The 26,038-nt window shown below is 49.3% G+C and overlaps 1 protein-coding gene across 1 annotated transcript in view; it reads left to right on the top strand.

Moving 5' to 3' along the window:
• SMC1B (structural maintenance of chromosomes 1B) overlaps positions 1 to 26,038 on the top strand; it is a 2,377,846-nt gene that overhangs the window by 1,362,283 nt on the left and 989,525 nt on the right. Inside the window, exon 15 of the mRNA XM_069627687.1 lies at positions 21,009 to 21,115. Coding sequence (XP_069483788.1) covers positions 21,009 to 21,115 — 107 coding nt within the window. The remainder of the gene's footprint in view (positions 1 to 21,008; positions 21,116 to 26,038) is intronic.

The raw sequence follows: 26,038 nt of genomic DNA, 5'->3' as shown, positions 1-26,038 counted from the left end.
CCGGCAGGAAGCCCCCCAAACAAGAGAAGATGGATCCATCCAGCCCTGCCTTTTCAGCCCTCGCGGCCTACTCAACATTTGCCCACGTCCCCCGTTCCTGGGGATGACACGGGAACGAACACGGCCATGACAGGTACCGACGATGACGGCGGTGACGACGGGACAGAGCTCCCATCGCTCCCAGCCCGGGCCTCCCTGCCTGACGAGATTGGATCTTTCCATGCAATGATGACCAGGATATCCAAGCTTTTTCAGCTCTGCCCCGAAGAGAAGGAAGGTTTCCTTTACCAACGGCGCGAGGCCAAGAGGAAAACAGTCCTCGCCGTGCCTCTGCTGGATGACATCTGGGACGAGGGTCTCACCCTTCTCAAGAACCCATCTCTGACGCCGGCCAAGAGGGATTGGTACGAGAAGAAGAAAGCTGGGGGGGAGGGGGCATCGGACTCAACATCAACTTCCCCGCCGGATGGCGAAGGTAAGAAGCTGGACGCAATGGGACGACGAATTATCTCGTCGGCGGCAACAACGATTAAGGCGGCCAACGCCCTCGCGATCGTGTCCCGCTACGACAGGGAGTTATGGTACAAGATCGCACCCCTGTTGGACTTCCAACCGGACGACAAGAGGGGCGAGGCCCTGGAGATCTTGCAAGAAGGCGAGGTGGCGTCGGACCACGCCATAACGGTGGCAACGGACATTGCAGACACCGGTTTCCGCCAGCTAGACAATGGCGTTTGCCTTAGACGACGAGGGTGGCGCAAGGCGACGGATTTCCACCTGGACGTACAAGCCAAGGTTTTGGACATGCCGTTCGATGGGAAAACAGTGGCTGAGTTCTTCCAAGTCATCAAGGCGGACACGGAGATAGCTAAGGCCCTAGGCATTCTCCGGCAACGAAGGCCGTCCTTTCGGAACACCGGAGGCAAGCAGGGTGCCTCCAAGGGATTCGGCGGTGGCTCCTCTACGTACCGCCAAGCGGCCCGTTCCTCGTCGCAGGAAACCTATAGAGGACTAGGCAAGTCGGGTGGACCCCACCATCGTCGCCAGGGAGGCCAAGGCGGCAAGGCGTCCTCCAAGCAAGATTGAACGGACTGTGGTGTCGGGCCCCCACTGAAGCACCCCGGTGGGAGGCCGTCTGGCGAAGTTCGTCAGCGTGTGGGAGTCCATCTCCCCCGACTGTTGGGTGCTGGACGCCTTGGCCCAGGGGCCCGCCCTCGAATTCCTAAAAAAGTGCCCCAGCATTCCACCAGTGGTCAGGAAGGAAAATCACGTCACTCAACTGCTATTGGAGGTAAGGGCGATGCTCAAAAAAGGTGCCATCAAGCTCATCCCGAAGAGGCTCTGGCGCTCCGTATACTCAAGGTACTTCCTTGTGAGAAAGAATACAGGAGGATGGCGACCCATCCTGGACCTGCGATGACTGAACAAGTACATCAAGGCACAGAAGTTCCGTATGGTCACCCTCCAGCACGTGCTGGGACAGCTGGAGGAGGGCGATTTCCTGTCGTCGTTGGATTTGTAGGATGCATACTTTCACATCCCCATTTTAAAAGGACACCGAAAGTTCCTCAGGTTCGTGGTCCAAGGGCGGCACTACCAGTTCAAGGCCCTCCCGTTCAGACTGAAATCGGCACCCAGGGTTTTCACCAAGTGCCTCCCTTCAGTGGCGGCGCGGCTGCGCCTACAGGGGATCCACGCCTACCCCTACCTGGACGATTGGCTGATCCGGTCAAGGACAAGGGAGCTCGCTGTGGAACACACAGCGAAGACCGTCCAGCTACTCACGGACCTGGGGTTCTCCATCAACTTCCCCAAGTCCCACCTGGTCCCCTCGCAAGTAGCACTGTTTCTGATAGCCAAGCTCGACACAGTGGCGCGTCTGGCCTCGCCATCAGAGGAAAGGACAAAGGCCATCCTAGGCAATTGTCAGCATCTGCTGGCCACGGACGTGGCCAAGGTGAGGTCCATCAAGTCCCTCCTCGGGATGATGTCCTGTTGCATATGTCTTCTGTACCTGTGCAGGCTTCGGATGCGCCCTCTACAGGAGTTCCTCGACACCCGCTGGATACAAGCAACGGGCACCTTCGAAGACGGGATCCCTCTCAACGAGACCTTAGGTCGAGCGATCCGGTGGTGGGGCACCCGCGCTCATCTGGCGGCAGGAACAGATTTTCAGACCCCCCGCCCACCAGGTGACGGTGATGACGGATGCCTCCCTGGAGGGGTGGGGAGCACACACCGGAGATCTACACGCGAGAGGCCTTTGGCTCCCGGAGGAGAAGCCGCTCAACATCAACATCCTGGAGCTCCGAGCAGTGTTCTGGGCCCTCGGGTCTTTTCTCCCGACCCTCAAGGGCAAGGTAGTGAGGATCTTCACCGACAATATCACCACAATGTTTTACATCCGGAAGCCGGGCGGAACCAGGTCCCCAGCCCTTTCCAAGGAAGCCCAGGATCTGTGGCATTGGGCCGTTGCTCAAGGGATGTTTCTGGTGCCGTTTCATCTGGCAGGGATACACACCATCGCCGACTCACTCAGCAGAAAGCTGCGCTCGTGCCACGAGTGGGAACTACGCCTGGACTGACTCTTTCAGCGATGGGGCAAACCCCAGATCGACATGTTCGGGAATGCGACGAACTCAAGTGACAGAGGTTCGCCAGCAGGTTTCCCCAACCGAGGAGCATGGGCGATGTTTTCTCGTTCCCCAGGGACGGCCTGTTCCTATATGCGTTACCTCCGTTGCCGTTGCTGCTCCGACTCATCAACCAGCTCAAGAAGTCCCGGTGCAGAATGATCCTCGTCACACCGGCGTGGCCGAGACAGATCTGGTTCCCGGACCTTCTGGACTTGTCAGCGTCCCCACCATTCAAGCTGTCGACGGACGCAGATCTTCTCTCCAGAGAAGGAGTCGCCATTCTTCATCACGACTCAGTCACTGAACTTGCAGGCCTGGCTCCTGCAGCACTAGATTTTGGAGGGTACGATATCCCAGCCGACTGCAGAGAGGTTCTGGCGAAGGCCAAGGCGTCCTCAACTCTCAAGTGCTACGGACATAAGTGGAAGAGGTTCTCTGTCTGGTGCCGGGCACAAAAGATTAACCCTCTGCGGATTACGGCCCCTCAAGTGTTACCGTACCTACTGTCACTAGCCAGAGCTGGACTATCTCACGCTTCAATTAAGATACACCTGGCAGCGATTTCCCGAAACACCAGGACTACAGGATGGTCATCCCAGGGGTCTCATCGCTTGGTTAACAAATTTATGAAAGGACTGTTTCGATCATTCCCGCCGGTGAAGGCACCAGCCCCGGTGTGGGGGCTCAACGTGGTGCTGACCAGGCTCATGGGTCTGCCATTCGGCCCTGTTGAAGTTTCTGTCGTGGAAAAGCGTTCCTCGTGGCCATCACCTCCGCACAACGCGTGGGAGAGATCCAGGAGCTATCCTGCAAGCCTCCATACCTGACCTTTCATGATACGAGGGTAGTACTGAGGACGCACGCCTCCTTCATGCCCAAGGTGCCGTCAGACTTCCATCTCAACGAGCCCTTGGTGTTACCAGTCTTTTTCCCGTCGCCTTTGTCACCGGCCGAGAGGACTTTGCACTCGCTGGATGTAGCTAGAGCGCTGAAGTTCTACGTGGACTGAACAAAGAGTTTTCGGAGGACATCAAAGCTGTTTGTGAACTTTGGACCTGTGAACCAAGGGAAGGCTCTCTCGAAGGCTTCCATTTCCAGATGGCTCTCCGGCTGCATCATGCACTGTCATCCGTTGGCAAACCGACCGTTGCTCGGCCGTCCGAGAGCCCATTCGACCAGAGCTATCGCTGCTACCACGGTGTTCTTGTCTGGTGTGCCCCTGCTGGACATCTGCACACCTTCACGAGATTCTAACGCGTCGACCGGGATTCCAGGGAGGAGTCCAGGGTCGGCCAAGCAGTGCTGCGCAACCTGTTTGCTTAAGGTGAGCCTGGTGAGGAGGTAAGAAATGCTTAATGTTGAGTTTTGATGTAATGCTTAATGTTGAGCCTTTGCCACCTCCCGTGTTTGTGCATGTGTGTACTGCTATGTATTCTTATATTCATGAGCATGTGAATCCATGCCAGACCCATGCTGGAGAACAACAGTTACAGGTAATTAACTTGTTCCTTGGTCTGACCCCAGAGGAAGAGAAGAAGGAATGCTTCTCATTTGACCATATGGGGAAGAGGAGAAAGTCAGTCTTCTCGGTTCCCATTCTGGACCATGTTTGGCATGAAGGCTTGCTTACCATGCGCCATCCATTTTCGGAGCCTGCAATCAACGGCAGACTAGAAAAGAAATTTAAAGCCCCGGACTACTCCACTCCTAAGATTTTGAGCGCACAGCCCTCCCCGGAATCAGTAGTGTCGGCGGCGGCTGGCAGAAAAGCTAGATCGCAACTCAAGTGCACAACGCCTCTGGACAGTGAAGTTAGAAGGCAGGATGCCTTTGGTAAGAAAGTCTTGTCAGTGGGAGTGAAGACGGTCAAAGCGACTAGTTAGCTATCATGGCACGATACGAACGTGAAATGTGGCTTCGCTTGGCCCCCCATCTTGGAACACCTGCCCGAAGAGCACAGGAAAACAGTCATGTTACTGGTGCGTGAGGGGGAAGAGGCATCAAACCACTCTATCAACATCGCTGTGGAGTTGGGATTCAAACAAATAAATAAGAGTGGTGCTAAGAAGGCAAGCCTGGCTGAAATGTACAAACTTTAGGCCAGAGGTCCAGTATAAGGTGCTTGATATGCCATGTGAAGGTGAGTAGTTGTTCGGGGAAAAGGTGTATGAAGCCCTTAAAGGCATGAAGGAATACGTCAAGGTCGCCAGGAGCCTTACAAAGTGGTCGAGCTTTTCGGCCTTTTCGCCCCTTCCGCGCAGCCTCTGGGATTTCCCAGTTCACGGCATCCAGGGATCGGAGTTTCAACAGCATCCTGGGATGCAGTGTCCCATCGTGTCGACGAGTGGGCGAGAATAACATTGGACCGTTGGGTGTTGGACACAGTGAAACTAGGCCACTCTTTGCAGTTCGACCATGCCATCTCACATTCCACCTGTGTATTCGGCGCAACCCCATCTTCACATATTACAGCAGGAGGTTGTGCTTATACTACAAAAATGGGCTATAGAATTTGTTCCGGTGGCTGAGAGAGGTCTAGGGGTTTACTCATGTTCCTTCGTGGTCAAAAACCCAACGGCAAGTGGCTACCCATTCTGGACCTTCGAGCTTTCAACAAGACTCTGCAACGCCTGAAGTTCAAAATGCTTCCGCTTCAGGTGGTCATCCGGTCTATACAGCTGGGGGATTTTCTGGCGTCGTTAGACCTACAAGACGTATATTTCCACATACCCATGTGTCGACGACACCGAAAATTCCTGAGGTTCGTGGTGGGTCCTAGTCATTACCAGTTCAAAGTGCTTCCATTCGGCCTAAAATAGTCTCCCAGGACGTTCACGAAATGCTTAGCCCCGGTGGCAGCATGGCTACGAAGAAAAGGTCATCACGTCTACCCTCACCTGGACGACTGGCTAGTAAGGGGCTCGTCGCCGGCAGTGGCGCAAGCAAGCCTAGAGGCCACCATGCAACTGCTACAGCGGTTAGGCTATGCAATCAACTTCGAAAAATCCTTTCTGGCTCCCTCAAGAAGCTTGGAATTTTTGGGTGCGGAGTTCCAAACTCAATCAGTACTAGTGAGGCCGTCCTTAGAGAGAGTTCAAAAACTCAAACAAAAAGCGAAGGAGTGGAAAACTGGCACCAGGGTGTGAGTCAGAAAATAAATGTCGCTGCTAGGAGCCATGGCGTCATGTATTCCGCTAGTGAACAACTGTCGTCTCTTCATGGGACCGATACAGGAATTTCTGGCAGACCGATCGTCTCAAAGTCGCGGATTGTGGTCTGACAAGTTGAGTATCAGCAGCGAGCTTCTTGAAGCGCTTTAGTGGTGGTAACTCTCAGACAATCTGACGTTGGGCTCTAAAATCATTTTTACTGCGCATACGGGGATCGGTGGTGAGAATATTAACGGATAATACAACCACGATGTTCTACCTCAGGAAACAAGGGGGCACTCGTTCCAGAACGCTCTTGAGCGAAGCTCAGGAAATATTGCGTTGGGCCCTCGAACAAGAGATAAGCATAGTGGCGTACCATCTACCAGGGGTGAACAATGTACAAGCAGACTCAGCAAGGAGATGAACCAACTCCATGAGTGGGAGTTGAACGTCGAGCATCTTCAGGAAATGGGGTCATCCTTCTCTGGATCTTTTCACAACCTGAGCGAACAAGAAGTGCAGGCAATTCGCTAGCAGATGGCCACAGCCCGACTCGCTGGGGGATGCATTCTCCTTCCCGTGGACGAGCAGGTTAACGTATGCGTTCCCTCCATTTCCGCTCATTCGACAGACCCTCCAGTGAGTTCCCAAATATCCATGCCGTGTGATTCTAATTGCTCCTCACTGGACGAGACAGTCATGGTTTTTGGACCTGCTCCCGCTATCGGTGGTAGAGCCAGTGAAGTTCCAACAGATGCTGGACCTTCTATTCCAAGACAAGGGAGCGATTTGGCATCACAACCCGGGCTCCCTCAACCTGACGGCTTGGCTCCTAACTTCTCCGAGTTTGGGGCCCTGAACATTTCTTCATATTGCTGCCGAATTTTAGAGGCAGCAAGGGATCCGTCCAGGAATACTTCATATGCATGTAAGTGGAAGAGATTCTGTGTGTGGTGTAGGGATCAACCGGGTTTGGACCCGTTAAACATCGCGTCAGAACAAGTCCTGCCGTATTTGCTACACTTAGCGAAAAAAGGGTTGTCTTGCTCTTCCATAAAGATTCACTTGGCAGCCATTTCAAGATTTACTCGAAAAAGGCACTCGACTCCGTTGTTCAGTGATTGACTGGTCAAGCATTTCCTGAGAGGGTTATTTCGGACCTTTCCTCCAGCCAAAAAGTTCCCTCCTAGTTGGAGTCTCAATCTGGTGCTGTCGGGACTAATGAAGGCTTATTTTGAGCCTATGTCGTCACCCCTCAAATTTTTGTTGTGGAAAATTGCCTTTTTGGTGGCTATTACTTCAGCATGAATACTGTCAGAGCTGCAAGCACTGGTGATTGGTCCCCCATACTTGTGTTTCTTCAAGGAGAAGGTGGTATTGGCTACTAACCCTCATTTTATACCAAAGGTTCCAACTGCATTCCACAGGCACTCTTCTATTTGTGCTGTCAACCTTCTTCGCGGTGGCCTCTTCTTTCGCAGAAAAAGCTCTCCATACGTTGGAAGTCAAAAGAGCATTGAAGTTTTATCTGAGTCGTACTCAAGATTTCAGGCATACAAGACAACTGTTTGTGGTTTATGGACCCTCTGTAAAGGGAAAACCAATCTCCAAACAAGGACTAGCCCGCTGGGTGTTGTCAACTGTTGCCTTCTGCCGCTCTAAAGCAGGGAAGCCTCTGGAAAGACATCCAAAGGCTCAATCAACAAGATCCACCTCGTCATCGGTGGCATTGTGGTCCGGAATCCCGCTGGTGGACATCTGTCATGCGGCATCCTGGTCGGTGCCGCATACATTAACTCTGCATTACTGCCTAGAGCAACAGCATGCAGCGGATGTGCAGATGGGACGGGCAGTCCTGCGACACCTGTTTTAGTAAGATAAGCCCCACAGGGGGTAGTATTCTCCTGGCAATGTACCATGGTTGGGGTTTTTTCCTGCTAACTGCATGTGCTGTTCTTGTAGTGTTGGTTTGCATTGCACAAGTCCAGTTTGAGTACTGCTATATAATCTATTGTAAGCATGTGAATCCATGAAAGATCCAATGCTGGAGAAGGGAGTAGTTTCTTACCTATAACTCCATTTCTACAGCATTGGTATCTTGCATGCATTCACATGTGCCCGCTGGCCTCCCCTGAATGCAAACTAGATATGCCCCTCCTACTTTGGGGGTTAACATCTGAAGGGAGCCGCGGGGGCAGGGCTATTTATACCGTACGTCCTATTGGGTCATGCGTAAGCGGCCCAAAAGGACGTAGATAGGACACATAAGTGTCAAGTTTTTTCCAATGGAATATGTTTCAATAAATAGACTGAGGGTTCCCAGTCTGTCAACAGGGAATATTCTAAGCATGTGAATCCATGAAAGATACCAACACTGGAGAAATTGAGTTACAGGTAAGAAACTACTCCCTTAGCATCCCACCAGTGTAAAGACTGGAGGGGGTATCTGTAGTTCTGCCCTTTATATGGCACAGTAGAGGCAAAGAGCACCCCAGCCAAGGTTCTCTATTTGGGAGCGCTCTATGAGCAACCAAGGCTTAAGCTCACAGGAGGTGATGCAAGCTGGTTCGAGGGGATTGGTTCCTCCGACGTGTTCCATATCTATGACAGTAATCACCACAGCTGTGCTGATTACTGTCATAGATATGGAACACGTCGTCGGACCATCCCATCAAAAGAACATTACCAGGTAAGAGAGTAACTTGTTCTTCTTAAGTACAGTGAGTCCCCAAGCCCCCACAATGGAATATCCACACACTGTTATGTGCTAACACAGTTCTTTATATATAAATAAGGTTCAGAGATATATTCACAATTCAATAACACACTTTGTACTCTGGCAATTCTGTAATGGCATATCTATACAATTCTATGTGGTGCACACTTAGACTTTAGATTCCTTTAAAATGTATCAACTGCTGACAGTTATAATAGAGCAAACAATTATTTCAGTAACGTGTATCAACAAGGAAGGCAGGTTAAAGGTGAACAATGTCAGAATGCTTTCTTTGGATACAAATGCACAATTCTGAATGAGGATCCCCCCCCATCAGGGCAACCTGTAATAAGAGGATTAACAAGCCCAGTCCATAAATGCTTAATGAGCCTTGCTTCTTTGTTCTTGGTTAAAAAGTTCAACCACCCCAATGTACCTGAAGTGGAAGGATTTCTTCTTCGGGATCCTTCGAGGGTGTACTCGTTTTCAAGCAGGAGCCACTGGGCATCAAGAACCTTGAGGATAAGTGGAACACTAATGCCGTTATAGCAGCTTTGACCTTTGCAGTGCTCTTTGACTATCGATCGTGGAAGTCCTGGGAAGACGAGGTGTGTAGTAAACCTCATTGCAAAGAGTTCAGTGGTGCAAATAAGACTTGCGATGGATGCAGGGTCGACAGCGGACGTCAGGTATCGGGGAATTGCTTTTGGCAGTCCTCTGGTCTTGTCGGTGCTGCAGCCGCAGCATGTACCTCGGGATAGCTCGACCACTAGCTGGACCTCGGATGGATCTTCACGCCGTCTGTATCCTTCGGGATGTCTTTGTCGGCTTCTGGTGGTGGGAAACCCAGCAGACCTTTCTCGCTAGCCGGCGACATCGACTTTCTCCGGCGGGACAAACTAGTCAACGGTGATGGCAAGGGAGCCCTCGTTCAAATGTTCTTAGGCAATGCAGAGCATTTTGGCTCCAGGCGTCGAGCAGCATGGTGTCAAGGTGTCCCTGCTTCTGGGTGATTCGATTTGTCGGACTTCCAGCGGTCACAGAAATCTTCCGAACCCCGGTCGACGTCAAGGGACTTCGATGGGCTTGCCAGTGCTCCCGATAAGATTTTGAGGTGGGAGTATGTTACGCATGATTATTCAAATTAGAGCGTAAATGCAATTTCAAGAGCGTAAAAATTAGCTTTCTCCTCTGCAAGAGAATAAAACGTATCCAACATACATCCAATGCATACGTAAAATCAGACCTGTAGCCCAAAAGAGTTGTAGATCAAAGTTGTCTGGCTTGGCTTTAACCATTTTATTACACTTGTGGAAAATATTCTGCCATAAAATAACTTACAAGTACCTGGTACTTGCACAGCTTCGTTTTCAAAATTCTAGAGCCTAGAAACTCTGTTAAGAACTACTATAGATTGAGACTGATGGATTGCCTGCAGAGGGAGTGTGAGTAAGCAATTGTTGGCATATGATTTACTTACAGGAACTTGCACACATAATCTTAGCAAAAGTCACAAACTGCTAATCTACCTTTCCCGCTGTCTGCTTCAGGAAATTAATGTGGATCGCCAGGCACTAGTTAGCAATATCACTTCAAATAACCAACAAGTGCATGCAAGCTGAATTGCATTATGGTCGGCATATTTATAGTTTTACTGGTTTATTGTTTGTGTACAAAGCCAAAAACCATAATTCTGGCAATTAGTAAGGAAGAAATGCAGGCAAGTGCATAAGTTGAAGACTGGTCCCAAAGCCCTACTTCAACACTAAAGTGTGTAATCCTGGACAAATACTTTTGCCACTGTGCTTTTTTAGCAAAAATAGAAATTTCTACTAAAAGTGATTTATTTCCAACTAGTTACTACTAAAAAAGCCTGTCTGGCCTCTGTTCCACTGTTCGACCTGTAGCATTAATAGTAGTGACCATTTATTAAATGCACATGCCAACGATTTTGTATCTTGGCTCACTCCTTGCTGCTTGTTTAATATAACTTCTCATGAACTCCTCAAGTACTAAAGATTCGTCTGCACCTTCTCCCATCTTCTACTTCCATCCTAGGAGAGCAGTCTTGATTGCCCGATAGGTTTCCTCCTAGATAGCCAAGAATCTGCATCTCGGACATAACACGCATCAAAGCAAATTCAGCACATGACCGCTAATCACATCAGTGGAAAAAAGGAACTAGTGGTCCTCTGGTTGCATCCAAAAAGGAGGGAGTAGGATGGCCGGACAGATGGGGTGGGAGGCAGGGTAGAGTATGGGGACAGGGGACCAGGATCACAAACATTGGCTGAACAGTGAAGCAAGGATTTTAATCCACTCTGCAAATGTGACCACATACCTTCCAAGCGTTACTCAGTACAACTAGTTTGGATTTCAAGGCCTACAGTAATGATGTCTTAAATAATTTACTTCCAAAAACACAAATTGCATAATAACACCACATGGGAACATTTAAATCCTTACATCAACATGTTAAGCCTGAATGGTAAACTGGAAGTCTCAAAAATCTAGTTAACCCCACTGTACTTTCAGTGATTTAATAAAAGAAGTTGTGTAATACACTCAGATATGGGGATTATTGCACTCTGCTGTCATCTAGTGGAGGAAAGTATGCTTTTTAATGAAAATAAATACAGCGTAAACGGTGCGCAAAAGAAAATTAAATGCTCCGTAACGGCTTTAATTACATGCGTATAAAGCCAAGATACGCACCTTATCTGTAGGGCTGGGGCTCGCTGTCCAGGCGCTCTCTTCAGGATTCTTGGCAGACCCCTTCTATAGACGTCAGACTCTCAGAACTGGCTTCCACGCAGCCTCGATGAATGGTAGTTTTTGCACGATGGTCCCCCGTAGCTCGGGGAGAGGTCTCCTAGCCAGGTCCTTTCTCAGATCAGTCCTCGGCAGACTCGTTGGCTTTCAGATTACATCGAAGGAAATACATCAGCAATCGTATGTTCCTCATTCACTCCAGCTGAGTCAGTTTCAGTCAGCTAATCACACGGAAGGGCATTCATGCAGGCAGGCAGCCAATCAGGCTCACAGGCATTCAGGCCACTCGCTTCCACCCAAACACCCATAAAATGGAATGTGGATTGGGGCAAGCACCCAGCCTTTCAGCACGCCACACTGCATTCATGTCAGTTCAGGCAGGGCTGTCTCATTGTGTCACACACACAGAAACCGAAAACCCATATCATATAATGCATATTGGTCACCCACATTATTCACACATGTCCCACTACAAGTGTGTACCCACAACATAGTGTCAATGGGAAGGCTCCAGCCAGTCTGGCCTGGACTTCCCCACAATACCATATATGGTTCTTCCACCCAACAACCAGTCAGGGGAAGGGACAGAGCCTGGGCTTCCCAGGACTTTGGAAAAACAAGGTAACAGGCAATAGAAATCAAGAGGTCCCAGGGGCCATCTTGCCTTCTATCAGGAATCCACTGATTCCTATGTCAGGGCTTGGGTATCCCAAAATGGAGGATACTCTTAGCTCCTGTCACATCAGCATGAAGCTGCCATCAGCCCATACCCTGCTCTGTGGGCAACGCACACGTGCCCAACAACATACACTAGGGGTACAGGGTTGTGACCCCAAACCATGGGTGCCATAAGGGTATCCCAAGGGTCTCTGTCCACCACAACCAAAAATAGGAAGAGCTGCACTGCCAGGGGCCCCAACTGGAATCCTGTACAGAAAACAACAAAGAACATGCATAAGGGTGTGCAGGACAAGGACATGGAGACCCTGTCCCTCCAATACATTTCCAGCATCACAGGGGCCACATCTGAATTCTACACCCTCGAGATGACGTCCAAATTGAGGTTGGGTCAATACAAAATTTAGCAATGCCTATTATTTATTGGCCTCACTAAAAGTATCTACGTCACTTCTTTTACTGCAAGCTACACAGTATTGCTTTTCACACATGTGAATGGAACCAGTTTAAAAGTTAGATTACAGAGCAGTTACTGGTTTCCTTTACTTAGCACCTGTCAGATGGGTAAGGGTGAGATCGGGGACCGATCCTATGCAATCCCCTCTTTTGCCATGCATGTACATATTGGTTCCTCCCTCTGTTGTAAACTACCTTGCAACACTTTTTCTGGGCCATGCGTCTTCCATTGCAGGTCTCCAACTCCCACAGTGCATCTGGGAGCAACAAAGAAAACTCAGACTGGAGCCAGGAGAGCGGTATCAAACGGAGTCAAGGAATCGACTATGAATCGCTCTACATAACAAGAATGAGCCCCCAACACCTGATGCGATAATCCCAGGACGAGCCCAGCCCACTGGGGAGTCAGCAGAAAATGAACTGGAAGGAAGGAGAGAGTGCATGGGTGTAGGAGAAACACAGTTTCTATGTTAGAGGAGAAGTTTCCAGGGAGCAACCTGTCTCTAGTTTAATTTCCAAGCATATGTGAATGCACTGTGTCATGCTAAAAAACACATGTTGAACCACATCCAAGGTGGGTCATGTGTTTACTGCTTTCTAGATGAAAAGAAACAAAGTCTTTAATGGAATTTCTCTATCAAGCAGGTGCAGAAATGTTAAAAAAGAAAAAGAAGTAAGGTGGGATATTCTTCAATTAGTTTTCTCTCTCAATTCTTTCATTAAAAATGGGATCCTCAGGGTTGTTTGTATTTAGGATCCATAGTCCAAATGACTGACTCCGGGTAATCTTGTTATACTCTTGGGTCAGGTCATTCCATAGCTGAATGGTTTCTGTGGTAGGGGGTAATTAGACCACATTCATCACGGCTCAAAATATGGGCAGGTAAGTAAATGCCCTCTTCATTACTGTTGCAGCGTTGTCTGCATTAATAATGTTCCTCTACCTGTAGGGGTGACAGGAGGGGATGGGGAGGAGAGAAACGGGAAATTCCCAATTTACAACCTGTGGTGTGGTAGTTACATAACACACTGCACATCAGGTATAAGGATGGAAGGGGAGTCTTACCCTATCCATGTTGCTGGTTAACGCACAGAGGGGTTGTGGCGGCCTGAGACCTAGGGGCCAAAAACGGTATTTAATGCAGTGATCGTTTGTGCATAGTCACAATAGCTTGAGTACACACTAATATTCTGTCATTTTTAAAGAAACCAGAAATCGCAGTGTAATACACTGCTGGAGTGGCCGCCAGTGGCGTGCCCGCTCCCGTTGTCAAATGCACCTCGCGGGCAGGATCCGATTTAGCGGTCCCGTCCGCACACGCATCTAAAAAAGCGAGGGCTGTCTCCCGCTAGTCTTGGACAGCGCCTGCTGTGTCAGCGAAAGCTTACCTGCTGCTTCAGTATGGGTCCGGCGGGCCACGCGCGTGAGGTTCTCGACGCTGCGGCTCCACGGACCCTTCTGTTTATTGTTGTCATGGCGCCAAACAGGATCACGTATATGTTCCCAAAATGGCCGCCCCGGATGGAGCGATGGTCCTCCATTTTAGGGTCAGGCCAGATTGGGAATGCATACAACCGCCATGTGTACAATGCCTGTCTAGTTGAGTCAGGCCATTTCTCATGGGGGTGCATACAGACCACAAGAGTGGGCATGGAAAACACGGTTGGCATAGGCTCGAGGTGTTTGTAATTGACATTTATCTACAGGTAAGTGTAGAAGGCATCTTGTGTTTGGCAACATGTAAACATGGAAAAAGATGACAGAAGGAGCGACATGTAAACATGTAAACAGCATCTAGATAACACAGGGGAGCGAACACATCCCCTTCTTCATAGTATGGCCAAAGTTTGCCAACTCGTCGGTTCATTCAGGCCAGTTTTATCAGTTTTTAGGCAAAAAATCCAAAGCTGCTCTCTTCTGAAGAGGAGGTCATGTATGTTACTACCCCTTGTGGGTACTTTTATTTTCTCAATAATAGACCATGTGAAGTCTGTTGGATTGTGCTTGTGTTCAAGAAAAAGTGTCACCATTGGGGCAGTGGTTTTGCAGTCCGTATGCATGACCTTTGTCGAGCGAGGCATGTTCTGATAGGTCTCATGGTGATGCCCACATATCGTTTGATGCAAGAACATGTGATGACATGAATGACATTGCAGCTATTACAGTTTGTAAAGTTCTTTTGTGTCCATGGGAAATGCCATCCGATGTGTATACTGGTTGATCTTGTGGTGCTGGAGCATGCGCTACATGACCCACATGGTGTGTGGCCAGTAGCAGGATTCTGGCCCCACAGGGTATTGAGTTTTGGTTCATTGTCCTTGTAGGAGTGCACCAGGGAGTCTCTCAGATTTTTCCGTCTTTTTATGGCGAATCTAGGGGTGTCCAGGCATGAGTCGCCAAAGTTCAATATAGGCCAGAGTTTTAAAACCTCCTTCTTGATTTTGTTAGTAAATGGTGAAAAACTGAGCACAGCTGTGATTTGGTTATCTGATTCTCTCTGCTTGGCATGGTGTTCCAGGGTTTGCTCCCTGGGAATGTTCATAGCTCTTTTATGGGCTTGTTTCACTAGATGTTTTGGATAGCCCCACCATCTCAATTTTGTGGCCAAGGCCGAAGATTGGCGGTTCAACATGTGTTTTTTAGCACGACACAGTGCATTCACATATGCTCGGAAATTAAACTAGAGACACGTTGCTCCCTTGAAACTTCTCCTCTAACAAAGAAACTGGATAGGGTAAGACTCCGCTTCCATCCTTATACCTTATGTGCAGTATGTTATGCAACTACCACACCACAGGTTGTAAATTGGGAATTTCCCCTGTTTCTCTCCTCCCCTTCCCCTCCTGTCACCCCTACAGGTAGAGGAACATTATTAATGCAGACAACGCTGCAACAGTAATGAAGAGGGCATTTACTTACCTGCCCACATTTTGAGCCCTGATGAATGTGGTCTAATTACCCCGTACCACAGAAACCGGTCGGCTATGGAATGACCTGACACCAAGAGTATAACAAGATTACCCGGAGTCAGTGCATTTGGACTATGAATCCCCAGTACAAACAACCCCGAGGATCCCATTTTTTAATGAAAGAATTGAGAGAGAAAAACTAATTGAAGAATATCCCACCTTTCTTCTTTTTCTTTAACATTTCTATTTCTGCACCTGCTTGATAGAGAAAATCCATTAAAGACTTTGTTTCTTTTCATCTAGGAAGCAGCAAACACATGACCCACCTTGGATGTGGTTCAACATGTGTTTTTTAGCACGACACAGTGCATTCACATATGCTCGGAAATTAAACTAGAGACACGTTGCTCCCTTGAAACTTCTCCTCTAACAAAGAAACTGTGTTTCTCAAGTGTGAACATTGAACTGGGAAACCCACAGTAGGCAATCACAAAACGGTCCTTGTTGTTATATATATGGGTGCAGGAGAGACACAAACCCTCCCCAAACCGAAATGGAAACAAAACTCGCCAACACTTGAAAAGAGCCACAGGGAGAACGAGCAGCAGAGACTTTCAAAAACAGTACTGGAAAAGGGGGATGGGCCTCGTTTCTTTTTTGCGTTAGCCTTTCAACAGCGTAATTCAGCTCAAGGGGAAAAGAAAGGCACCGATTGGTGCGGAGAGTCAGGTGAGCGCTGCAGCCAATGCAAAGGGGAGCAGTAGACAAATCTGCAGGACCACTGTATTAAAGGTGACACAAGGACACAAGGAAAGGCAGTTTGTGGGCTGTTTGGGTGAGGTCAGAGGACATTGAGGCCGAGGCAAACCAAGACACCAGGCCATGGAAGGATCGTGCAGAGGACCATGGAGGTGGATTACTCAGGAAGTGTGCTAGGTGGTACTTGTGAGGGAGAGTGATACCAGCTGTGTGGGTGTGTAGTGTAAGGAAGTGGGAGGGCTGTGTAGAATGTGAGGGAGAACGAAAGATAGTCAGCGATATGAGTAAGGGAGTGACAGTAGTAGCTAGAGGTTGTGGGTGTTTGGAAAGAGTCGGGATGGTAGAGAGGGCTGCAGGAGCCGGCTGCGAGAAAGAAGTGGGCGTGGGAATAGTGAGCGGAAGTGTATTGGAAGAGAGAAGGAGGCGATAACGTAGGGTGATGGACATCGATAGACGTATATCAGGGTGTGGAAGAAAGATTGGGGCTTAAATTCTGTATGGCATAACTCTATGGCCCTCATTATAGGTTTTCCGGTATCCTGCCGGTAATTCAGCAGAATGCCAGCAAACCGGCCTTATCTCCAGTACCTGATATCCCACTATTACCAGTATTTTACAGGCCCCAGAGTGCCGGTAAGTTCCCATTCCAATGGAGTCCCATAGGACTATGTGGGATGGGATTCAGGCATGTATTTTCTGGTAGGGGCCTGAACTCCCCCACCGACAAATTTAAAGTGCCAGTCTGGAAGAAATGCTGGCGCTGGATTTACCGCTATTTGTTCCTAACTGACAAACTTATGAGGCCCAATATCTCTAACCACTGGATGGTGTAAGGCCATTCTAGTAAGTCACTGGGGTTGCTTAGGCAGGTACGGCCATGTGCCTTTAGGTTAAAATCTTTGTCTATTGTTGGGCATACTGAGGGAGTAACAATTGGCATTGACTACCCTGGGGTTAGTGATGCCTGGGTCAGGGAGTTAGTTCGTTTAGAAGAGATAAGGAGGGGTGACCTTAGGGAGCCTTTCCAACCCCCTTTTCCACCCCAGTTCATTCCAGTGAACCATTTTGCCTATTGAACAATCTGCACACTGTAATCTTAATAATCTCTTAAGTGGTATGAAGGTGCAATAGTTAAGGCCATTTGTGAGACTTTGTCATCGTGAGATTTCATCCAGACCCTGATACAGAGGTACCCACAGCACTTAGAAGATGGGAACACACGAGCAGAAGCCAGTCCTAGATGACTACTTGGCAAGGTAATATCGTAGAAGAACAGGGTACCAGGCCCCTTCTTCCATAATTTGACCGAGCAGCCATGCCCATCCATTAGGAGATGGCAAGGCAAAATAATTTCAAGGTTTGTATCGCCTAATACAGGGTGAAAATCATGGTTGTGACTGATTTTAGGATAGATCTGCTGATGAACTTCTCTGGGTGTTTCACTCCAGCCAAAATGAATCGTACAGTGTCATCCTGCCAATTCTTTATTGTGGTCAACGGAGCCAAGCACACAGTTATGTCCGGGTCTTGCTAATCCACCTCTCCCCCACCTCTATCAAGCTTTAGAAGGGGGAGGTAGTCGACCAGTTTTGGTGGTATACCATGTGGTTCACCAAGCACAACCCAGAGAGGGAAAGCACCTCTGAAGATGGTTGGGGCTCACTGTGGGAGTACAGCTCAGTCTCTGAGAACGGAACACCCTACATACAAGAGGGCCGGGCTTGGCACAGGGGATGTCTTCAGGTGAAGTTGAGGAAGTGGCAAAGGCGGAGGGCTACTACTATGACATTGGTGAGCCAGAATACAAATGTCAGTGCGCAAGGCCTACATTCATGAGGAGAACTTGGAAAAGAGCTGGAGAAAGAGAGAAGGGAGGCTTGGCCCCCAGTCCCCTTGATCCGTTGCCAGAGCCCTGGTTTGGAAAAGATAACCTGGCCTTCCCAAGAAGGGGAGCAACCGGGCCAGAATACAGAAGAAATTAAATACGCAGGGCTGCAACCACTGAATCCTCAAACTGAGGAATTGATGGCTGACTTGACAGGGTCAAGAGGGGGTGGGAAGGAGCAGCAGAAAATACCCAGCAGGAGGCGGAAAACCCACAAGGACACACTATCCCCATGGAAAGACCATTCCAAAGGAAACACTGATCTAGATATAGGATCACTATCCCAGTCACAAGAGGATCTCTTTGAAGAGGAGAAAGGACCCTCCTGTGAGGACATAGAAATCGTAGGGCAGTCCTCTCACAACAATGGTCCAAAGAAGAAAACATTGACCCCCACGAGAAAAATGAAGGCAATTAAGAGTCAATGTTTTCGGTCTGTGGGAAGAGGGGACCCGTTGATGGTCTATGCCAGGTACCAGCAGCCGGACCTTCCCCGTCGTAAAAACAAATATCCTTGTGAAGGGGCAAGACAACTGTCAATGGGGGCTTGTGCCACCGTCAAATGTATGCCCATGGTGATCTTCTGAAAGATACTTTCCAGTGCTAGTGCAGAATCATGGGTTCGCCTGGGCCTTATTACACTTGGGCAGCACCTACAACACCATACACACAGGACTTTTCTCTCCAAACAGCACCCGGGCATCAAACCCATGTGTCACCTGTCGTATCCATGGGGATTGAGTGATGTACAACACAGCAATGATTCCAGTCCAAGTGGGGGATATGAATTGGAACACAATAGTCCTTGTAATCCCAAAACCTCTTGAGGACCTGCTGCTGGCAAATAGGTTTCCGGGATTAACAGGATGAATGGAATCCTTGTGCCCCAAGGATCAAGGCAAATACATATTCATCTTGTTCCTGCGAGTGAACCAAGCAATCATGTGCTATGTCTGTGGGGAAAGTTGGCCTATATTCTATCCTTGTCCCAAAAGACTTCCATGTAAAGTTCTACAGGAAGGGTGGGGGAGAGGGACACCTCAAACAACATTAGGTAAAGGTAGTTGGCTGGCAGAAAGTGCTTTGGGGAAAGGGTGGTGGAGATTTGTGACAGGGTCTTGACCCTGGCAGGAGGAAATAGGGAGATGCAGGGGAGGGGGGCACCCCTTCCTCTGAGATACCCTCCTGTATGTAGATACGGGTGCCACCATCTGTTGGAAAATACCTCCCAGCACTTTTTCTGGCCATTTTCCTCTTTTCCATTACGGGACTCCAGCTCCCAAAGTGCATCTGGGAGCAAAAACGAAATCCTGGACTGGGTCCAGGAGAGCAGCAGAACCTGGGAATGGTCTGAGAATGTCGTTGCCATATACCCAGCACCCGACCTGACATTCCCAGACTGACCTCAAGCCAGTGGGGAGCCAGACGAAAATGAGCGGGGACGAAGGAAACAAGGTAGGTGGCAAGAGAAACACAGCATCCCTTTCCAAACCAAAATGACAGCACCACCAACCCCTGAGGAAAGCCACAGGAGGAACAGCCTGAGCCCCTTGCTTCTACCGCATTAAACACTATTTCTAAACCTCTGCTGGAAAAGTGTGTGGACGGTGGCTTAGAGTTATATTTAAATCTTCTCACTTGTGTAATTCAGTTCCTGGGGAATAGGCAGGCTCCAGTTGCTGCAGACAGTCTGGTAAGTGTTGCAGCCAATGGAAGGGGTAAGGGGAGACAGAATCACAGATAAAAGTAGACAGAATGGAAAGGCAGAGTTTTGGGTTTTCGGGCAAGGTCAGAGGCATGGAGGCAGACCAAGAGACCAGGCGGAGGAAGGACAATGCAGAGCAGTGTGAGGGAAGTTTATTCTTGCAGTGTGGAAGGTGACGTATTTGTGAGGTAGAGCAGTACTGGTTGGGTGGGTGTATAGTATAGTGTCCTATAAGAAAGGGGTCAGAGGGCTGTGTAGGTGAGAGAGAGAAAGAAAGATAGAGATAGCATAGGAGATGGGGGAGGGAGAACATTGGAGTGCGGGGGAAGGTTTCGGAGAGAGTGAGGATAATGGAGAACAGCATAGTAGTGGGGTGTGCGGAGAAGGGTGCAATTCAAAAGTGTAGGGGTGATTACAATGAGAGTGAGTATATTGGGGGAGTGAGCCAGGCACTCTATCCCTGGGTGAACAGGACACCATATTAATGAGACGAGCGTGAGTAGAGGGGTGTAGAGATAGGGGAAGAGTAGTAGTAGTAGTGGGGAGAGTATTAGTGGTGTAGATGGAAGAGTAATGGCAGGTAAGATCGGAGGGTGGAGGTACACAGTAGATAGGGGAACATTGGAGGGATCGAAAATGTAGTGTTTGGGAGTGTGAGGAGAGACGGTGGGTGTAATAGGAGGGTGAAGTGTAAGAGATAAAGGAGAGCGATAAAGAAACATAGGGAGAGAAACATCGGGGTGTCGGGCTTGAACGTCTGTAAGGCACAACCCTACTTCCCCTTAGAACTAACCACTGAATGGTGTTGGGCTAGTCTAGGAAGTTCATGAGGGAGCTTGGACAGATCAGGCCACATGCTATGTTAACATTTTAGTGTATTTACTCTATTGTTTACTCTGGGATTAACAATCTGTATGGACTAACATGGCGTTAGGGGCGCCTGGGATAGGGAGAAGGTTTGTTTAGACAAGATAGAGAGTGACAGCCTTAGCGAGCCTCTGCAGCACTCTTTTCCATCCCGGTGCAATCCACTGAACCTTTTTGTAAATTGAACAATCTGAACACTGTAATCTTAATCACCTCTTAAGTGGTTTGGGGAGGAAAAAAAGTTAGTGTTCAGTGTGACTCTTGAGAAGGCCATTTGTGACAACACGTCTTCTAAAACGTGACCATCTACAGTTCACATTTTGGTTTTCATGTTAGCTGAAGACATGTAATTGAGAGAAAATCGTTTGAATTGCTTTAGAAATTAAGTGACCTGTGTTATAATCAATGTGACCTTTTATTAAGCATGTCTTAAATTATGGTAACAATTAAGTTATTCAAAATATTTTCAAAGGTGGAAGATGATATGTTCCATGACTTCTGCATGGAGATAGGTGTAGAAAATATTAGAGCATATGAGCATGAACATGTTAAAGAACAGGAGGAGAATGACAGAAAGCGGTAAGATTTTCAAATTTCTTTCTGTAAAATTCCTCTTGCCCGTCACGTACCAAATCTATTTGAAGTCCTTCTTGATCTCTATAGTTAAGACCATTTTGTCACTGCAATGTCTGTTTTTGCAACATCTTTAACTAAAACGCCAAGAATCCACCTTAACCCAATGATAATTGAGTACATATATCTATTTATTATTTAAGCTATTCATAGTTCAATATAATTTCCTTGCTAGCTTATCCTCACCAATTGTGCATTATGTAGCATTTTTTTGGGGGGAGGATTTCACCCCTTGCTGTTGTATACTTACTGCTGTATACTTGCTGATCCATTTCTAAGAACAGTTCGATGGGATTGATTACCTGAATTCTGGAATATATTGTTGGGTATTTTCAGATATCAGAATTTTGGTTTCACTGTCCCAAAAGACATCTAAGTGTTTAGTGGATATTGCACTAGTTTCTATTGTGATTCATTGCATTAAGAAGCTTTGATTGGTTGTGTGCGCAATGGTAGAAGAGTGTTTTGACCTAGGACTGGGAAATATGAAGCTTGTGAGGATATTTTGTGGCTAGATCGGCATTATGCGTGATTGATTAAACTTCTGAGCAATAGTGGCGCACTGTACAATTTTCTATTAGAATTTAGCTGGGGCATTTCAGCACCGAGCCCACCAGGAGACCAGTGAAATGGCTGCTGCATTTTGCTGAAGGAACATGCTGCCTTCTCATATTTCACCAGCGGTAGGGTCAAACTAGTCCCTGAAGGGTCCCTGCCACTCCCTTGTGGTTGGCAGCCTATTCTCCAGAGACTCCTTGCCCACCACACTCTTCTTGTAACCTCCCTCGATGTGATGCTTCAACCACCTCCTGCTGTTTCTCTGTTCGCAGTGGCCCATCCTCGCTCGTTCTTCCTGGAGGTCGTGTTCATGTTCTGAGTAAGCCTCTCTTTGATATGTTTAAACTGCTCATCAGATGGTTCTAAAAAATCATGCATGGAAATCTGCAACGTCCTCCTCAACCAGTAACGTTTGGCTGCTTCTTCTCACCACCTCAACTGCCACCATTACTACTCTGCTTGGAAAGGTCTGCTTGAAAGAATCTTCCGAAGTCTCTGGTACTGGCTCGAGGCTTAAGAATTCCAACTCTACTCCAATTTCCCAGACTTCTCTGTCCTAGGGCTCAGTGCTTGCAGTTAACCAGGAGTCTCCTGTTTCAGAGGTCTTGTCCGCATTACCTTGGTGTGGAGATACCTTTGTGTCGAGTCTAGAGAATCCCACTTGTAACACCACTTGTCACAGATGGCACAAGAATCACTCCTGGCGTTTGAGGTAGTATGTGGCTTTTTATTGACAATTTTGTGTGCCATAGGGCCTTCACTCTAGTTTGTAGGCACCTCTTCCCTAGCCCAACCGTCCTGTATGTACTCCGGGCTAGATTCTGGTGATTGTTTCTTACTCGGTGTACTTCTCTCTATACAGCTCTAAACTCTATATTTCATCTCTCTTCCGTTTTACTTACTCCACTTTGTCTATTCTCTCACACTCCTACGTCCCGTCCCCTTTCCTCCATACTGTATGGGCGTCCCTCGCTAGGGACGGTAGGCGGATTATTTTTCACCAGAAAAATATCTTCCCCTTTAAATTAAGATGCGTGCGGGTGCGCCGCTCTTGGAGCATGCGCTCCCTCGACTCCGCCCACCCGCGTCACTCCTCAATCCTCTTTTCCGTGTCGATGGAAACAGACTGCTTTCACCAGCGCTCCTGGGTTAGGCCTTTAGCCTTGTAATTCCATGTGCTCTACCAAAGAGAAGTATTTCTTTCTTCTTTTTTTTAATTCCAATTCTGATGCTGCTCTGTCCTCTGGCGCCACGTTCCTCCCCAGCTCATGTCGTCAACAGCTGTCTTCTGCAGGTGTGCAGCCTGCGAGGGTCCCTTCCCAAAGTCCGACCCCCACGCCCTTTGCCTCCGGTGCCTTGTTCCAGACCACGGATGGGACGGCTGTACTGCGTGCAATGCCTTGACTCTGCCCGGGCCCAAGAATTGACTAGCGAGGTGGCAGGAGCTCTTCAGAAGATCACCTGCGGAGGACCTTAAGCATTTGTGATACGGAAGACCAGGCTCAAGGTAGGTGCCCTGTTCACCTGCACACCCCGCAAGGGGGACTTCTTCCGTGGGAGGCACCCAAGAAGGAGGGACCTCTCGGGTCCTAAAACCAGCAGGAATACCAAGGCTGCTCCAGCTACCGGCCGACAGGCCAAAGGGTTGTGTTAGGCAGAATTACATGCAGTACCCTTTGGGAACACTACACACAATTAAGACTACAAGTGACAGTACAATTTCAACTTTGGTACAAGCCTGTACTACATAGTTATAGTGGTAGCAGTAGCGGAGCAGCCAGACTTATCTCAAGAGTAAGTGAGCAGTACAAATAGTTACACAAAGGACAGCAATTACTATGATTCAGGCAAACACTGACGCAAGGTTTCGAAGTAAAAGAATATGCATTTATTTACTCAACAGTTGTATAACATTTCACTATTATAAGAAAGGTAAAAATCACAATCATAAATACACCACACCACTTCCCTTAAATTCCATACAAGTTAAGCTCAGAAAATGAAGTGGGAGCAAAATGGCACTCCAGCAATTTAAAAGGGAGCGAAACTCATGGCAATTGAAAAAGAGAGACTACAGTGAGGAGATCAGCTAGTAAAGGCTTAGGGCCAAAGTCAATGGGTCAAAAGTCTTTTGCTCAAGATCACACAGTTCGGGGTAAAGTTCGTGGCACAGATTCCGGATGAGGTTGGTTGAAAAGTTAGTTCAAAGAGAACAGAAGGACAAGCCCTCGGATTGGAGAAAGATTTCAAACACTTTCACCGTGGTTGAACGAAACGGACAACTGGATTTGCACAGTACCTTAAAACGGAGAGGGAGCTGAGATGTACGTTCTTGGTGGTTCCTGCAGGCTCACGGTTCCTGAAGCGACTGTCGGACTGACACGGAGTAGGAAGACTGAAGGGTCCTGCGCCACCTAGGGAAGAAACCGGCAGCAGAGCAAAACAACGAATAAAAGGTGCGCTCCTTAAAACCCAAGCAAGGTCTGACCTTCCTGGCTATCCGGCCCACTGTAGCTCTGTACAGTGAATTCGACCAGAGGAGGGGTCCTGGCTTGTAGTTTGGGCAAACTGGTTGGTCCCACCAGCTCAAGGGAAGAAGTTTCCTGGAGGATCTTCTGTCGTCGGATTCAAAGATTCGGACCCGCAGCAGGGCTTCACCGGGCGCTTCAGTCGTGGTAGGGGATACTCTTCTTCCAGTTCCTCATTGGTTCTTTCGTTGCAGTGGCAACTCTGCTCTTCCACTAACAGCGACCTGCTTTTTATGCAGTTTTCCCCAATTCATACAGCCTGGCTGTCAATAACACAGCATGGTGGCTGGCCTGGTGTTATGCTTGATCTAAAATGGCACTGGTGCGCAATGCATTCTGGGAGCGCTCAGAGCCATGATGGATATTTACTTCATGCCGCAGTGAAAAGCTGCACACATTTTGCTGAGTGTTAGATTCACTGTGCTGAGAAAAACATGCTTTCCCTGGGGCCGACCGAGCGGCATGGCTCCTTAAGTGCTCCTGGAATGCCCCGTCGTCGGAACGAATTCCCCACGGAACGCAGATGTCCCCAATCCGCCTCCTGGCTTGATAGCACTATGACCACCTGCTGCCTGTAATGAGCAAAGCTAAAGGCGGCACGGAGCGGCTCCTCGGCCGGGTGAGCCCCGCGATCGTTCGCGGCATGGAGGAAGCCAAAATGGCGAACGGGCTCCTCAGTAATCGAAGCGGGGCAGGAGCTCTCCCCCATTAACTCCAGCCAGCGGCGCCAATCTTCCCCGGACTGCGTGGGGCCTCGGATCTGACTTTCGCCACCTCCTCAAGCGTGTGAGCCCTGGAGGGGAGGCCCTGGGGGGCCCTACAGCTGCAGCACCCAGGGATCCTGTGTTGGCTCATCGGAGGGGGAGCAGACGTACCTGCGACCACCGCACGCTGCTGAGTCGGGGCGCGGACACACCGCCCTCTCCCGGAGCTACTGCCGCTGTTTGCCGAGCCGGCTCGGAGGCTACACCCACAAGCACGCAGGGCAGCCGGCTCAGAATCCTACGAGGCTGAGAGCGCCAGGCTCCGTTACAACTCTCCACGCCTTCACCCTCCCAGGCGCTGCAGTGACTCCCCTTCGCACTCCACCTACAGCGTCGAACCTGGGGAGCTACCCACTGGGCCCCCCTCTTGCAGGAATCCCCACCTGTGGAGACCTGCGGACTCGCGCACTATCGAGGCCCTGGTGGGGGAGGGGCGTTCCTACACTCTTCTCTCCTCGCACCCAAAGCAGCCTGCAGGCCTGGAGCCCGACACCACCTAACTTCACTGGCGGACCGGAGCCTCTCCTCCTTATCCAGTGGTCTCCAGCATTCAGGTGCCAGGCCTCGCTACAAGGTTCCACACCTTCACTCTCCCAGGCGCTACAGCGGCTCCCCTTCACACTCCACCCACAGCATCGGACCTGGGGAGAGGCCCGCTGAACCCCCTTCCGCCGGAATCTCCACCTGCGGAGACCTGCGGTCTCACGCACTATTGAGACCCGGTGGGGGTGGGACGCTCCTATGCTCTTCTCTCCTCGCATTCAAAGCGGCCTGCAGGCCTGGAGTCCGACACCTCCTACCTCATTGGCGGCCCGGAGTCTCTCCTCTTCATCCAGTGGTCTTCGGCACTCATCCACAGCATCCTGAGCCCCCAAGGTGAGCGCACCCCTACGGCGAGTGTTCAGCATCTAGCTCCAGTTACACTTGTCTGGCACACATCCCCCACGCTCCTGCTCGCCCATTCTGTTGTATTCCCTTCGCGCCTGGCTCTTGGGTGGCGACCCGGACTTCAACAGCCT

This window comes from Ambystoma mexicanum, chromosome 12, assembly GCF_040938575.1.
Source record: "Ambystoma mexicanum isolate Mex_15411 chromosome 12, UKY_AmexF1_1, whole genome shotgun sequence".
In the NCBI taxonomy this organism is placed as follows: domain Eukaryota; kingdom Metazoa; phylum Chordata; class Amphibia; order Caudata; family Ambystomatidae; genus Ambystoma; species Ambystoma mexicanum.
This window is presented reverse-complemented; position numbering and strand designations above follow the sequence as displayed.